Genomic DNA, 16,079 nt, shown 5'->3' with positions numbered 1-16,079 from the left:
TGAATGTACAACTTTACATCATAGTGTCTGAGCAAATAGACTTATGGCCCTATCGTTGTGAGCTTGTAGTTGTAGATCGGCTATTTGAACAATATAAAATGTTTTTTTTAATTGTTTAGGGATAAAGGGGTATGGCAAGATACAGTATAACACATATTGACTTTTTTATGTCATCATGATGATGTACAATGATAAGACTAAGAGCGCCCCTCACTTCACACGGATGTGATTTTTAGCTTTTAGTGTATGTTCACAAACTTTGTCCTACACAAACATTAAATTCCCATTGACAATGAATGGAACATTTTAGGTCATAGTGTCTGAGCATATAGACATAGTGTCTAATTTACGTCATGATGATGTACGATGATAAGAGCGCCCCTCATTTTTTTAATAATAAATTAAATTGATTACCGGTAGTTTCATTAATAGTTGCACCCCTTCTTTGCTCAATTTGTGCTGCCGTGGAAGCTATCCATCGACTTCTGTGAGATGGTTAGGCTTACTATTAAACATGAGCTTATTTATGCTTACTGGCCATTGGTTTATACAGAATTTGCATGCCGTCAGTCACTCAACCTAACTTATGGGAGTATTGAAATGACTTGGGGCATTGACACACACATCTCATCATGATGCTGTCCAAACGGCATTGCGTTGACATCTCACTCTCATCATATGAGTGTTGCTGAGTCAGGCTTTCAGAGAGCCATGTCGTTGTGTGTATTTGTCATGTTGGCGATGAAGAGATTTGAAGGCCAGCAAAGGAGGCATTAGATCAGATCATCAGTGTCCCCACGCCGCCAAATGTTCTTTAATCAGCCTCTGATCGCTTTGCTAATGAGTGATGGCTTTTTCATTGGGATGGAGGGCAGGCAGAAATCTGCCATTGGTTGGCTATGATAATCCACAGATTTGGCTTCTGGCAGTGGGCCACCACCTCCCCTGAGAATGGGGCTTGTGAACTTAAGACCAGCCAGATACAATTATCATGTAATCAATAATATTGAGTGCTGTAAGGCCAGCAGATACGGCCCTCTGGGCATGTGAGCCGCTCTCTGGAGAGAACCCAGCAGGCCAGATATTACTCTTCACTTTACACTGCCTTGATCACACATTACTGGCAGATAAGCGATAGGATAGCAACTCTCATTGACTAGACCTGGATTTCAGCCAGTCCTAGTGTTCCCTCATTCTAAACTGTAGTGTTGGCTATGTTTGTGTGTGTGAGAGAGAGAGATAGAGAGAGAGAGAGAGAGAGAGACGTGGGGGTTCAGACGAGCAGTGACTTTGACATTAGGGGGAGAGTGAGTGGAAGAGAGCGTGGGGTCCCTGTCCTGAGGAGTAAGGGTGAGATGGATAGTGACAATGTAGATGAGGAGGACAAAGACGTAGTGTGTCACTGTGTCAGAGAGGGGCAGTGCTGCAATTGGGACAGCATGCATTGACAGCCACATCACTGGCCAGCCTGTCATTTGCAGATAATTGCCCTAGGGGCATGACGGATTGCTTCGCAGACCACTTGGCCTGTTCCTCAGGCGCTCGGCTAAGTATGAAGTGAGAACCAACCTGTACACTATTTATGAACTCTCACCTACATTGTAAGGGTGCACACTTAATTGTACATGGACTGCAGTGTTCCACGTGCCTATACTGCCTATAGGACATACGGTACTCCAAAATATTCTATCATGCCGTATAAATACAAATTTCCCAAGAGAAGCCACTCACTGGAGCAGTTTGCTGCAGTTAGAGCACTTTGCATCTCTCAAAGTCCAAAGTAAGTGTTTTCTTAGCAGCATACAACAATTTTGGCACAGAAGCTCAGAATAGGGACCAAATTAACCATTTCATTTCCTTAGCTAATTGCATGGTTAAAAAAGGTTAAAGTCCTACAATTTGTCACATTCATTGCTGTATGCAAAATTTGTTCTCCACATTTGACCCATCTATAGGATCAGCCAATAGATGGGCAGCCGGTGCCGTGCCGTGCTCGGGAATCATTTTGTAGTTCTAGCTCTAACCCCCTAATCCAACCCTTTATGCTGAGTGCGGGAGGCATTGGGTCCCATTTTTACAGTCTTGGATCGAACCCGACCTCCCAGTTTCAGGGCGGACACTCTAACCACAAGGCCACTGAGCTGGTGTTAGGCATATTAAAAGACTCAATAAGTTACAAATATCAGCACATGATTGAAGTGAATTAATCAAGAATAAATAAATAGGCCTAATATAATCCTGGGTGCAATTTCGGTGCACCATCTAGGGATGGCACCCTAGGCTGTATCACCCTTTGTCCTAGCTCTGGTCCATAGTGTTAGAAGGAGTTCTCCTTAAAGGGCCACTTCACCCCTTTTGCAACCAGATCTTATTTTAATGATGCTTGGGACAGAATAAACACTTTCCTGGGGTTTTTATGTGCGTAATATGTGTTTTTAGATATTTTAGTATTTCGTAGTGTCTGTGATGTCAGAGACACTGGTCTCACTGCTGGAATACTACAATGACCATAATGTGTTGAAATCCTACTCTGCGTTGTGGAAAGAAAATGGAGTAACTAAAAAAATATTCCGTCTGGTGGAGTATTTTCTTTTCTAGACATTTTTGTTTGTTCAAATTCACAGTATATTCTATTTACAACATAGTGTTTTTCTTTGCCATGGTTCTTTTGCAGGGGGTCGAGTGTGGGTGGCAATTAGTTTGTTGATCATCTCTCTGACATGTTTCTCAAAGCATTTGCTTACTATGGGTGTGAGTGCAACAGGCCTCCAGTCATTTAATCCAGTTACTTTTCCCTTTTTAGGGACCGGAACAATGATTGCTGTTTTGAAGCATGATGTGTCTCTGCTCTCACGGAGAGATTGGTTGAAGATATCCGTGAAAACACCTGCTAGTTGCGTGGCACATGCTGGCTGCCCCTGGCACCACACATATTGGAAGCCAATAAATAACAAGCCAACAGAATCGGGAAAAACACAATTGATGCTCATTGCCACATTACTCCTGAGATAATTTGTACTTAATTTGGTGGGGTAAAATATAAATAATGTTTCTTCAACAAACATTCCCTTTAGATGGGAGGTGGGATGCTCAGTGTGTACCCACAAAGGAAAGTAGGCTTTCAACACCTTAAAACCGTCTTTGTTTTGGTGAGGTTAGCAAAAGTGTTTTCTTTATTTTTGAGAGGCACTCCATTTTCAAATTCTCTAACTTGGAAGTGGATGGGAGGTGTTGTTTGCGGGACCACTTACTGGGATTTGAACGGTGGATCATAGGTTAGGTAAGAGCGCCATCTAGTGGAAGAAATAAAAACACACTACTCAAATTACTTCTTGGCAGTATGAGCTTTAAATAACGTTACGTCCTTGGCAGGGAATGAGTTTAAGCATGCCCCCCCAAAGAACAGGACCCCACTCGTGACGTCATGTGGCAGCCAAGTCTATGGACATTTAATATTTGCTTTAGGCAGTGATGTCATGTGGCAGCCACAGTGGGCGCCCCTCACTTCACACAGGTGTGATGTTTGAGGGGCGCTAGCTGGCTTTCGGAAATTACGTCATATGGCAGCCAGGACCTTCTAATATTTGTTTAGAGCACTAAACATAAACATGACAGCCGAGCCGAGTCTTTGGACTTTCTGAAGTTTATAGTCACATAGCATTACGCTCCTAACACTATGGACCAGATTTACCTCTGTCCTATACCCCCTCGCCCAGGTCAAGTGAAGGATGAGTATGTCATAAATCTATAATCGTGTGTGCCCAGTGTACTTACGATGCAACTGCAAAGTTACGGATATAGATTTAGCCTGCAGTTATGGGGATGATACATACACTACACTCTGTACACCACTGGACTGACTTAGGCCCAGATCACAATACTGCAGCAGCAGAAACTGTTCAGTGTTCAGCAGCATCCGCCCTCTTGACACACAGTGTGTCTCAGCTGGTATCCATCATTCAAACTCATCCATCCGTCATCTCAGAGATGTCCTTTAGTGTTTGGAAGAGGGATTAGTGAAGAGACTGGTTGAGGTGTGGGACGGGTGCACGTTTTCTGGTGTGTATCTGTGGGTGTGTGTGTGCAGATGGGTCGTGCATACATGTGTATGTATGATCCATGAATGATAGAACCCCACTGTAAAACAGTTTGTAAATCAATTCTTTTATATTGTATACAAACTAGAAAGGGGTGCTCCACGGACCACCTGGCCAGGGCTGCGTAAGTCATGGGTTGCAGCCGTATTTGTAGCGTGCCTTATGGGAGAAGTAATTAAGTGCTTTTGGAGGTGCGCTCTTGAGCCCCTCATTTGATTTGGAAGCCAATAACAGGCCAACATAATCGGGGGGAAAAAAGAAACCTGTTTGACGCTCATTGTCACATTACTCCTGAGACCATTTGTACCTAATGTGGTGGGGGTAAAAAAATATCACGTTTCTGCTACATTCAGTGGCAGTGCAAGTGAAGTAAGTTGACTAGATGTTGACTTAATAAGTGTACAAACTCAAACTAATTGTGTGTTTTGGCTGCTGAGTTGTTAATTCAAAAACGGAAGATGACTCCATATGTACTGTGCAGTGTGCACATAACTTGAGATATACAAAACTTTTCTGTACAGACAGCCAAGAATGTGTTCACACTGATTAGGCTTGTGCCAGCCCCATCATCCCTACCTTCCCATATCACAAAACAACACAGGGTGTACCTGGAGATTGCTCTGAGGTCTCTTACTGTTCTATTTGGGTATTGGCTCTGATAATGGGTGTGTTTCCTGTAGGAATATAGACTTAGCAGACTTGAAGGATGCTCCAGGACAATCCAGGTAATAACCGCCTACAGGCGTGTTTATGAAACAAACTGTAGGTGAGTAGATTAGAAGAAGTGTGAATTCTTCTCAAGGTATAAGTTTGTATCGTGGCCGTGGGCAGCCTGATGTGACTGTGCGGTATATAGTTCCTAGTTTGTGGACACTTAATGGAGTTACACAGAAGTTTCTCAATCATTCGACTGATGGTCGAGGGTGGTCTATAAGGTCTTGTGAGCTCAGCAGGAGAGAGGGATGGATGGATGGATAGCTGGAGAGAAGGATGGAAGGAAGGTTGTGTGGGGGAATAACGTAGCAAAAAAGAGCCATGCAGGCAGCCCTTGTTGGAGGAGGTGAAGGGTATATTTACAATAATGCTGAGGAAACAAGATTCCAAATGGAAACAAATGTGCTTATTTAAACTGACACACATGCAGTGGTGATGCGTGCCCACACACACAAATAAATGTATACGCACACATGCGAGCGTACACACACACACACACACACACACACACACACACACACACACACACACACTCCCTCTCACTCCCTCGCCTGTACATTTCCCCCCTCATTATCTGCCTTAAACGAATTCAACTTTTCTTAAATAGACTATCATTTAACAGCCTCTCAGCAACAGAACAGCAAGGGGCAGCTTAAAGCAGTTTGCTGTTACTTTTGTGGTGTTTCTCATGCCACGTCTCTGAAATGTCCTGCTCCTTGGTCAAATGCCCGAGGGATGCTATGTCTCTACTTATGGCCTGGGGGAATTTTTACTGTGAGCCAAAACAAAGTGCTTGTGGAGGAATTTAGAAAGATGGCCACTGAAAGTGAAATTGTCAGCAAATGAATTAGTTGACCACTGGAGCCTTGTTAGAGCAAGGTGTTATGGGCATGCGAGGAAGGGAGAACAAAAGAGAAGGAAAGAGGATGAAAGAGGGAAAGTGAGCTGATTCCAATGAAAATCAACCAATATTTTTGCTATGACAGTAATATGCAATGTGCCCTCTGGAGTGAGTGTGGAAAAATAGTGGCCCCTCTCCATCGTCAATGTTGCCCACCCCTGACTTATCACTCAAATACAACCGAGCCAGCAGGTTATCTGGAGCCTATACTGGCTGCTCGCGGAGACATCTAACTATTTATAACCATAACCCTAAATATAACACTAACCCACGTAAGTCCCCTAACCTCATCTCAGTTTCAACCGGCCACGTCAGTTTCACAATGTTTTCGCTTCGGCGGCAGTAACTTCACTTCCGTGTTTCCTAATCGCAGCCAGTAGGCTCCAGATAACCTGCTGGATCGATTACATTCTCGTGATAAGTAACCTACTGGTGATTATAGAGAGGGAGAGGGAGAGGGAGAGAGGGAGAGAGAGATGCAATGTGAGGTGTAATGAATTATGAAAGGCTGGTCTCGGGGAAGACGTCTAAGGTTTCCTACATGATCTGAGCTGTCTACTGACCCTTATGCCTTTGGGCACACACACACACACACACACACACACACACACACACACTTGTCGCCTAGCTACTCACGCTTATGAAGGCAAACAAGGCTGAGAGCCTCCCTTCTGCACTTTGTATTTGTGTGCTCAACAGTGCATGATGTGTTTACGCGTGTGCGCATGTGTGTCGGTGCGTCCATGCATGTGAATGTAGTTGTGTGAGTAAGAGTAAAGTGTGCGACATTCGCGAGGGTCAGTGAGCAAACATGGCGGTCCACCCCAGTCTATTGGAGAGGGCTTGTGCAATGTCCTGGCCAATGTCCCCCGTCCAACCAGTGACATTGACACTAAATACCGGTAAACAAACAACCAGTAGTATCCGACGGCTGCAATTAGCTTAATTATGCCCTCCACGCATTACGTGTGATTAAACGTCATTCATTTCGACCTTACAGTTGGCTCAGTGGACCTGCGCCAGATGAGCACTTTTTGCGTCTCACCAGACAGTGAATCTTCTCTCAGACAATTAACAACACAACGCCTTGATTACGGTTATTAAAGACTGTACTGTAGCTCAGCCGCTGCTGAGAATTCCCCCTTCTGCTTGCAAACTTGAAACGCCAACAACAACTGAACGCACATACACGCGCACACACATAGAGACGAGATGGGGCTGCTTCAAGGCTGTGTAGAGACGCTTCTTTGTTGTCCCTCTAACTTTACTGATCACATCATCTCCCACTCACTTTAACAGTAATCACCTAACATAAAAGGGACTCATTCCTTTACAATGTGACTGTAGGACATTAAATGGCAATGACTGTTCATTAAAACTGTAGTGTGACTAATTAACCACTGGCTTGTGATTTTACCCCCGTGTGTGTGTGTGTGTGTGTGTGTGTGTGTGTGTGTGTGTGTGTGTGTGTGTGTGTGTGTGTGTGTGTGTGTGTGTGTGTGTGTGTGTGTGTGTGTGTGTGTGTGTGTGTGTGTGTGTGTGTGTGTGTGTGTGTGTGTGTGTGTGTGTGTGTGTGTGTGTGTGTGTGTGCGCAGGCGATGTCGTGGAGTGTGGGTTCAGGTGACAGGATGACACTGGCCAGGTTCCTCCTTCCCTTCCTCATCCTCCAACCTTTCTGTGAAGGTGAGTCCCTAAATCTCCCAAAACTGTTGCCCGTCCTTTTATTGGGACTGTAGGTCGCAGATTACTATGAAAACCTGTCAGTCAGTCCGTCCGTCCGCCACGCGTCTTAACACGATCCATATATGGCCACCCGTCCGTCGTGCCTCGTGACACACTCCATATATGGCCAGCAACTCTACATCTGCATTAGATGTCCATATGGAGCACTCCATATGTTGATCCTACCCCACCCGTCCTTCCTCTTCGATGTCTCCCTTTTGACTGATACCTGTCCATTAAAACTCAAGACAGGCCCGCCCAAAGTTATTACCACCACCGTGCCCGGCAGCAACAGGCCCGAAAATTAATTGCTCATGGCCAACTAACTGCAAGATGTCTCATTGGATGGTTGACAAACCATGGCATCATCACAGTATACAACAAGCTGACAACCAAATGTTGGTTGTGATCTTCTTGACCACAAGCTAAAGCAAACTTCGTCAGTTCAGAAATGGCAAAGCATCAATAAATTAAAAGATGAGCAATTAACCCGTTTTAATGCTTTCACAGTTGATTTCAAATCAGAAAGAATTCATTGTCGAATAGGATGTTTGATACATTTGTGGCATTAACGGTGTCGATCGATGCAATACGTTTTGATTACATGAAAATGATACCAGCTGGAAGAAACCAGTTGTTCACCCTTTTCAACATGGTGCTTGTTCAGACTGTTCCTTTATTACCACATGAACCCTAGCAAACCTATTCTTGGAACATTTGGCAAAAATAACAAAACTAGAAAACTAGAAAAAGTGCCCTCTGGGCACAGGTCTCCACCAGGACAGCTCAGGTTGTGGCCTCCAGGTGGCGCACTGTATAATAGGCCAATGTGAAAAGGGTGCCATTTGTTCTTACGCCTTGGATGGCAATTTGATGATTTGAGGCATTATGTTCCAAAAATGTGCTTTGCAAAATCCACCTGTTGGTGGCGCTATAACAGGCCAATGTGAAAAGCGTGGGATATATTTCTCAGCCTAGTAGGAAAGTCTGTGAAAGATTTCACGTAAATTGCACGCTGTGTTCATGATTTGAGTCTTTTTGTTCAAAACGGGCCAATACTGCAAACTTTGAAAGCCAATGTTCGCCAATTAGGATGGAATCTGAAATATCGGACAGATCCGTCTTAACACTGACTATATGGATAGTGTGTAACAATTTTTAGTGTGTAACGATTTTTGGACATAATCTGGAGGAGTAATATAAAAAAAAAAGTTTTTCAAAAGTCTGCCTCCTATAACAGCCACTATAACAGGCTGTTCTGGAAAATTTGGGGCAGAGGTTCATCGTTTGCATCCAGGGAGTGTGTTTGCAAAATTTGGCATCGACCGGGTTAATGGTGCCGGAGATTAGACACACACACACACACACACACACACACACACACACACAGTTGCACCATTCGGTTTCACACGGGTATGATTAAAAACATATTTCCCCATTTATTTTTATTTTTATAAAATAACGAAAAAGTTACTTTTCACAGTAACGCTGTTTCGCAGTAATGTTGTTGTCTGCACAGTGACAGGCACAATCTGTATTTCTTTCTATTATATTATTCTTGCCCTTAATGACTACTGCACTGTGATTTGTTTAACAGTGAACAATCTGTTGGGTCATGAAATGGCTTGCTACAGTATATAAAATTGCTCAAATCGTCTCAGAGGGTCATGGCCACAGCCCATGAATCACTAGAAATACTGTAATTCCCCTACAGTTCATTGTTTTGACCAAAAACAAGATAAATCCAGGCATTGAGGCAGGCTGCAACAGCCAACAGCCACCTCGCACTTGGAGGAGGAGGAAAACTACACCACAGCTTTTGGGGGGGGGTTGCCAGTTAAATCAAGTGTGTGACGACATCCCCCACTAAAAGCAGCAAATGAAACGTTGTTGTGAGGAACAGAACAGGGGTGCAAAGTGTATTTATTCTTGTTTATTTGTTCAATGGGCACGGGGCGCCTAGTACCCACCAGAGATTTATTTAATTTAATTTAATTTAATTTAATTTAATTTCATTTCATTTCATTTCATTTCATTTCATTTCATTTCATTTCATTTCATTTCATTTATTTTTTATTGTATTTCATTATTTAAAGAAAAGGAGCATCGCCCCTAAGGACCTGGAGCCCCAGGCGGCTGCGTGCCTCGTGCCGTTTGGGCCGGGGCTGCAGTGTGTTGCTGATGATCAAAAGGCCTAAAAACTATTTTTCATCTCTGTCTCTGGTCGTTTCCTTCTTGCGTCCTCTGCCACTGCTCTTTACTCCAGTTGTTTTGTGCTCAGTGACAGGCTGTCTCCCGTATTAGTCAAATACAGATGGTGAAAAGACAAAGCCAGCACAAAACAGAGAGCAAGCACAGGAAAATGTCATGGAAGTCCTCGAACTGTGTGTGTGTGTGTGCGCTCTGTTGAAGTCATGGTGAGAGTCCCACTGCATGTGACAGGCAGGAGACACATTCCGTCATCCCTCCCTGCTTGTCTTCAACTCGTCTTGTCTGCGGCTTCCGTAATGCCATTGAACCACTTTACAAGACTCGGGGTGTGTGTGTATAAGACTAAGAGAGAGCGAGAGAGAGAGACAGAGTTGTGTGACACTGTGCTGTTGAAGTCATGGTGAGAGTCCCACTGCATGTGACAGGCAGGAGACGCCTCCAATCACACACTGCTGCGAGGAGCAGCAGTGAAAAGTTATTAAGTGAATGTCGCAACCTTTTTCCATCAACCTCAATGAGTTTATCAAGGGCTTTTCGCTTCAGATACATTCAGCTGCTCCCCCGCCCTCCCTGCCGCCACATCCCATCCCATCCCATCCTTGCTCACACATCTTGTTCGCCTCCTCTCTCCAGTGTTACATTTCCTGCACCTGAATATCTCTCTCTCTCTCTCTGAGTCCTCATTCCTGTGTCTAACCCATTAGCACACTGACCCTGTGCTCCACTTAATCTCTATACCTCCCTGATCCAGTAAAAGGGAGGATCATGTCCTATCGTGGACTGGGGGGTTTAGTGTAACTCATTCGTGAGGTGAAACCTCAGATACGGAAAGGAGCTGGTTACCCACCCCGCCCCACCACAACCATGAAGCATGCTCTGCGTTCAGAGCATTTGATAAAGAGAGGAGCTAGTACCTTCCTCCGCATGGGCGAGCAAACGAGAAGAAGCTCCGATGTTCAAAGGGAGTGATTCTATAAAAAATGCGTACACACACACACACACACACACACACACACACACACACACACACACACTTCAAACACGGTGACCTCTTACCTCCCTAGTCACACCGCCTGGCTGATCAAAGAGCATCAGCTTGGTCATTCAAACAAGACAGCTTGTATCCTATTCCTGCTGCCTTCGTTTTTCTAACAGGATTTCTACAGGATTTAGAAGGGCAGCTACTTCTCCCAAATGTCAACAAGTTTTCAACAAGTTGGATAAACACTATTTGCACAAAGACAATCATGCATGTTTTAAATCTCGCCATCGGTTTTAACTGTTTTGCGTGGACTGGTTATTAAACCCTATAATGATAAAGCACATAAAAAACAAACATGACGCAACACTAATAACTTTAAGGCCCGTCTAGAGTTTGAATGGACAGGTATCAGTCTAAATTGACACATCGAAGACGAAGGATGGATGGGGAAGGATCAACATATGGAACAGAACAGGTTCTGACATATATCCATATATGGAGATCTAAGGGTTTGAGATCAGATGTAGAGTTGCTGGCCAATATTGATGACATCAGGGATCTCCATATATGGGCTTAATTGCGACAGCAGGTCGCATTTACTATGACAGGGATCTACATCACTGATTATGTCATGGATTGTCACAAGACCTGGGCACCATATTAGGGCTTTCCCCATGTATGGGGATTTTGAGTGATACACTGACTGACGGACGAACGGGAGGACGAACGGACGCACGATTACATAGTAAATGTGACCTGTGGTCGCAATAATATTGTGTTACGTATATTTATAATGCATTATAGACATGGGATGCATAGCAAGTGTCACTGGAATGGCAATCTATTATTTTATTGTATTCTGCGTATTGTGACCTACAGTATAATGTGATCCACCTTTCTTCCTCTCTTCCATTTGTCACAGCGTCCAATCAGCCGCCACGCTTCCAGAACTATTTCTTCCAGTCCTACCTTCTCATCTACGAGAACGCAGCTGTCGGTGAGTCTCCTCCGGTGTGACACGGTGTGTCAGTGTGTCACGTCTGATGTGTGCGCCTGGTGGTTGTGAAGAAAGTCTTTTCACGGCACTGTGTCAACTATGTTTACTGCTCAGTAATGTGTTGGTGTGCCGGAGTTAGTCACATGTAGATGTAGAAAAGTATCGAAAGTATTTAAAAATGTCAAATAGGAAGATGATGATGATCATGATGATACTTAAATAATATACTTATTTGTGTAGCTCTTGAAACAACGTTACAAAAACGAGATACAAATTACAGGAACAATAACATTAAACCAGCAATAATTTAAAAATAAAATGTAAACGAAAAAAACTAATAAAAGACATGAAATAATCATAGAAAAGGGAGAGGCAATTAGAACATGAAATAAACGCTATAAGTATGTTGACATAAAAGTATCTTTTCAGAAGTAATTTCAAAGATGACACTGACTGTGCTGTGCTAGCCTTAGATCCTCGATCAAGAAGATAATTTTGAGGTTTTGGTGTCTAGGCTGTAAATGCATGTTTGACCCAAGTAATGAGGTGAGATTTAGTAACAATCAAGAGGGCGGGCCCTATATCTGAGGATCTCAGACTCATACGAGACCACCATATCAAATTTGACTAGCAGCCTGGCCTTGTAGGGCTTTAAAAGTCATCAGTAAAAGTGTTAAATCCAATTTAATTCAAGGAAACCAATGAAGAGAAGCAATGATGGGTGTAATGTCATGTGGTCAATGTTTCTTAGACATGATTAAAAGTATTAGCAGCAGAATTATGCACCAGATCGTAGATGGCTTTTTACTGAGCCCCGAGTACAGGCAGTTACAGTAGTCTAATAATGACTAAATAAAAGCATGAATGACCTTTTCAGTGTCCAAAGACCCAATATTGGCTATGTCTTCCCTGCTTGAGGAACCATGATTGTACAACCCTTGTTACTTGACCATCAAATGAGTAAAACATCATGGCCAGATTATGGGCTGCGTTGTTATTCTTTTTCCAAATTGTTGTATCTTAGAGCTTAGCTTAGTTGGGGGGACCTTCTGAGATATCCAGCACATATTGTCAGAGAGACATAACAAGATACAGGACACATTACATTACCCACAGCACTGTGTTTAAATGGAATATAGGTGGACCTGAATGGACCCAAATAAAAATGCAACCCTGGGGACCAATATGGTGGGCCAGAGATGAGAATGACCACAGCCATGCTTTTATCAGTGAGGTAGGAGTGGAACAATCAAGCACTGAATCCCTGATTGGATTAGGCTGAGAGAGCAATTCATGATAGAGATAATATTTATCCCAGTAGTCTGAAATACCTCCTTCAGCGATAATATCCAATGGGCAGGAGTACCGTATGTGATATTGTCATGATAGCAATCAATCTACCCAAAACAATGATGGATGGTGCTTGAAATGGATAATGCATGCGTGTGTAGCAGTGCTGCAATGATCCTCAGTGCTGGTCTTCTGAGCACAGTCTGAAGCTGACACACAGAAAACTGTGTAGAAACCAGGGGTTGCTGTATATCTCACACACCTGGTTTTGGTATCTTGGATGAAAGAGTTCTTGTGGAATTGATCAATATCTCATTGTTATTTTAGTACATACTGTACTTGCTGTCCCACTGCTGCTAGCTGTACATAGTGCAGGGGTTACAGTATCGGCATGGGAGGTACGGTGCACAAGTGAGCGTGTGTGGTCAAAATAAATGTATTGTGGCAGCAGTGTTGATTTTGACAAATTTTAGATTTTAGTGTTATTCTTTTGAATAGTTTTCATTTAGTTTTAGTCGACTAAATATCATAGCATTTTAGTCAACTAAATCTACAGTTGATTTAATTGACTAAAATGTATTTTGGCAGGCATTGATGCCGTCGTAATGGCTGTTTTTACACTTGCTGAAAATAGGAGATCTACAAGCTCACGCTCAACGCATTTCAGCACGGTGCAGTGTGAGCTTGTAGATCTGCTATTGTCAGCATGCAACCAAGTGTAAAATGACTTTAGTGTCTTTTACTTATACTGCATCTCTTGTCTACTAGACTCTTCCTAACCTTTTAGTCTAGTTTTTATTTGTTGACAAAATTGTCAATATATTTAGACCTGAGGCCGGAAAAAAAAAAGAAAAACAGTGGTGCTACTCAGCCTTTTTCATGTCAAGGAACCCCAGAAATGATCTGTATTTGGCTGCAGAAAATATGTTGTTGCAGGGACCCCCAGAAACAAAGATTTGAGTTAAAAACGTTCGCTCTGAAAGAATATTATATTCAAAGATTTGCGCCACATTTTCACACCAAAAGGGGTTCCCGTCCTGAATGGGTTAAATGAAGAGCTCCAGCGTACTGCTGCTAGTGCCAACATACAGTACAGTATACTCTGGTGTCACAATACTACACATATATATCTACGTCCTGAAAGTAGACTTACAATTCACCCTTTGTCAAGTCCCGGTTGTGCCCCTCTTCGCAGCCATTGGTTGCCGCTTCGTGGTTGGACAAAAATCCTTTCTCTCCATCCACTACCATTGAAATAACATGTTTTTCAGTTGCTTCGTATTGATATTATGTGAATTCAATTCTTATTTTAAACTTGGTGTCAGCAAAAAGGAACATCACAGGTGCAGCATGGTGACTGGGCATATCATGTTGTTTTAGTTTTTTCCCAAAAATGATGTTTTAGCAAATTCAACATAAACAAGGCGGAACCAGGGCGGAACAAGACAGAATGAGCCTGCTGGTTAGTCAGTCAGGGACCAATCAGAAGGCTGACAAATTTTGAAGAGGAAGAGGCAGTCTGTTTCGGTGGTAACCAATAAGCCGCCAAGACAGTTGTTGAAAGTGAATCAAATCTAGAATCAAATATTCTCGTAGTCTGAAAAGTCTATATGGGTTGGTAATGATTTGAAGCAGGTGATGTTGTACACCCCATGAAACCAGATGGTGGAATGACTGGGATGACTTTGCTCCCTCTCTTATTTATTTTTGTCGGCCACAGTGATTGACAGGTCAATTTCTGGATGCTTGGCATTTCGTGTGTGTGTGTGTGTGTGTGTGTGTGTGTGTGTGTGTGTGTGTGTGTGTGTGTGTGTGTGTGTGTGTGTGTGTGTGTGTGTGTGTGTGTGTGTGTGTGTGTGTGTGTGTGTGTGTGTGTGTGTGTGTGTGTGTGTGTGTGTGTGTGTGTGTGTGTGTGTGTGTGTGTGTGTGTGTGTGTGTGTGTGTGTGTGTGTGTGTGTGTGTGTGTTTTCTCATCACATGATCTTTACCCTCTCCTGTATATGCTCCAAGTCATCACAACCGTTCACTTAACAGTGTGTACTCTCTGAATGAAGGATTTACGTGTGCGTGTGTATGAATTGGCATACTGTTGGGCACTTACCTTGGATTGGCAAACAGACACGCCATAATGCATTGTTGTGTCATTTGCATTGTTTGTTTTTAGAGTAAAAAAAAGTCAATGTGCTAGTAAAAAAACAGTTATCATGTCGTCGACGTGGTCGCCTTCATCATATTCTTCTTCACTACTACCCAAGTCATCATTCTACTTCATCTTCTCATCATCATCATCATCACCACCATCATTAACATTCTGATCATAGTCTCCTCTGGTCTCCCACACCAAAGCGTATAGCAAGCTGTTTTCTAACCATAAGCTATTTCTCAGCCAAGTCAGCCCCATGTTCTAAGCAGCCAAGGGCATGTCCGCGTTGGGTGGGAGGCGCCGCTCATTTCCCTAACCACCCTGTCCATGTCGCCCTCCCACCATGAATCATTGTGTCCTCTCCTCAGGCAGCTGGGCTTCAGCCCAACTCTCCCGCACACCCGCTTATTCCCCCCTCCATTGGTTCGGTGGGCCGTCAGTCATGTCCGCTGCCCGCTCTGCGATGGCTTATTTAGTGAGGTGATTATGAGGGCGGGCTGAGTGATCGGACAGTGACAATTTGTCAACATTATTGTTTATTAGCTCAGCAGATGTCCTCGTCCAGGAGGCCCTCTCGGTACTCACATGCGCACACATGCTCAAACGTGTGCGTGCGCTCACACACGGGCACACAGCCACATAAACACACACGCACTCGCACATGCACACACACGAGCCGTATGCTGTGAGTAGAGGACATTGAATAAGGTCCTTTTACTCTTATTTTTTATTTTTTTTATTTTTTTATTTAACAACTGAAGTCCAATGTCTCCTTTGTGTAGAGAACAAAGGCTAATATTATAACCCAATCTCCATATCTTGCTATCCACCATTTGGCCACAGCTTTGAGGAGCTAAATGAGTTGCTACACTCGGCAAAGCTAGATCAAGATCTTGTGAACTTAAAAACTTGAAGTCTAGGCGTGGGCCGGCTTAGCGGTCCAGGTACCTAGGCTGGTAATCCAGTGTGTCCGGATCCCGGCGAACTTTGCAGTGTCTTACCCCATCTCGCACCCCGTTTCC

At 43.5% G+C, this 16,079-nt stretch overlaps 2 protein-coding genes across 3 annotated transcripts in view; one reads left to right on the top strand and one right to left on the bottom strand.

The window, feature by feature from the left end:
* Positions 1-16,079, bottom strand: part of vsir (V-set immunoregulatory receptor) — a 445,816-nt gene that overhangs the window by 170,278 nt on the left and 259,459 nt on the right. The window lies entirely within an intron of this gene.
* The window catches only part of cdh23 (cadherin-related 23), a gene marked incomplete at both ends in the record, with an annotated part of 313,884 nt that continues 305,115 nt past the window's right edge, over positions 7,311-16,079 (top strand). For both annotated transcript variants that reach the window (XM_083774574.1, XM_083774573.1), the window contains 2 exons: positions 7,311-7,395; positions 11,550-11,624. In XM_083774574.1, coding sequence (XP_083630700.1) covers positions 7,311-7,395; positions 11,550-11,624 — 160 coding nt within the window. The remainder of the gene's footprint in view (positions 7,396-11,549; positions 11,625-16,079) is intronic.

Source organism: Protomyctophum parallelum (assembly GCF_964188405.1).
Source record: "Protomyctophum parallelum genome assembly, chromosome: 10".
Taxonomy (NCBI): domain Eukaryota; kingdom Metazoa; phylum Chordata; class Actinopteri; order Myctophiformes; family Myctophidae; genus Protomyctophum; species Protomyctophum parallelum.
Note: the sequence above shows the minus strand (reverse complement) of the source record. Positions and strands in the feature narration are given on the sequence as shown.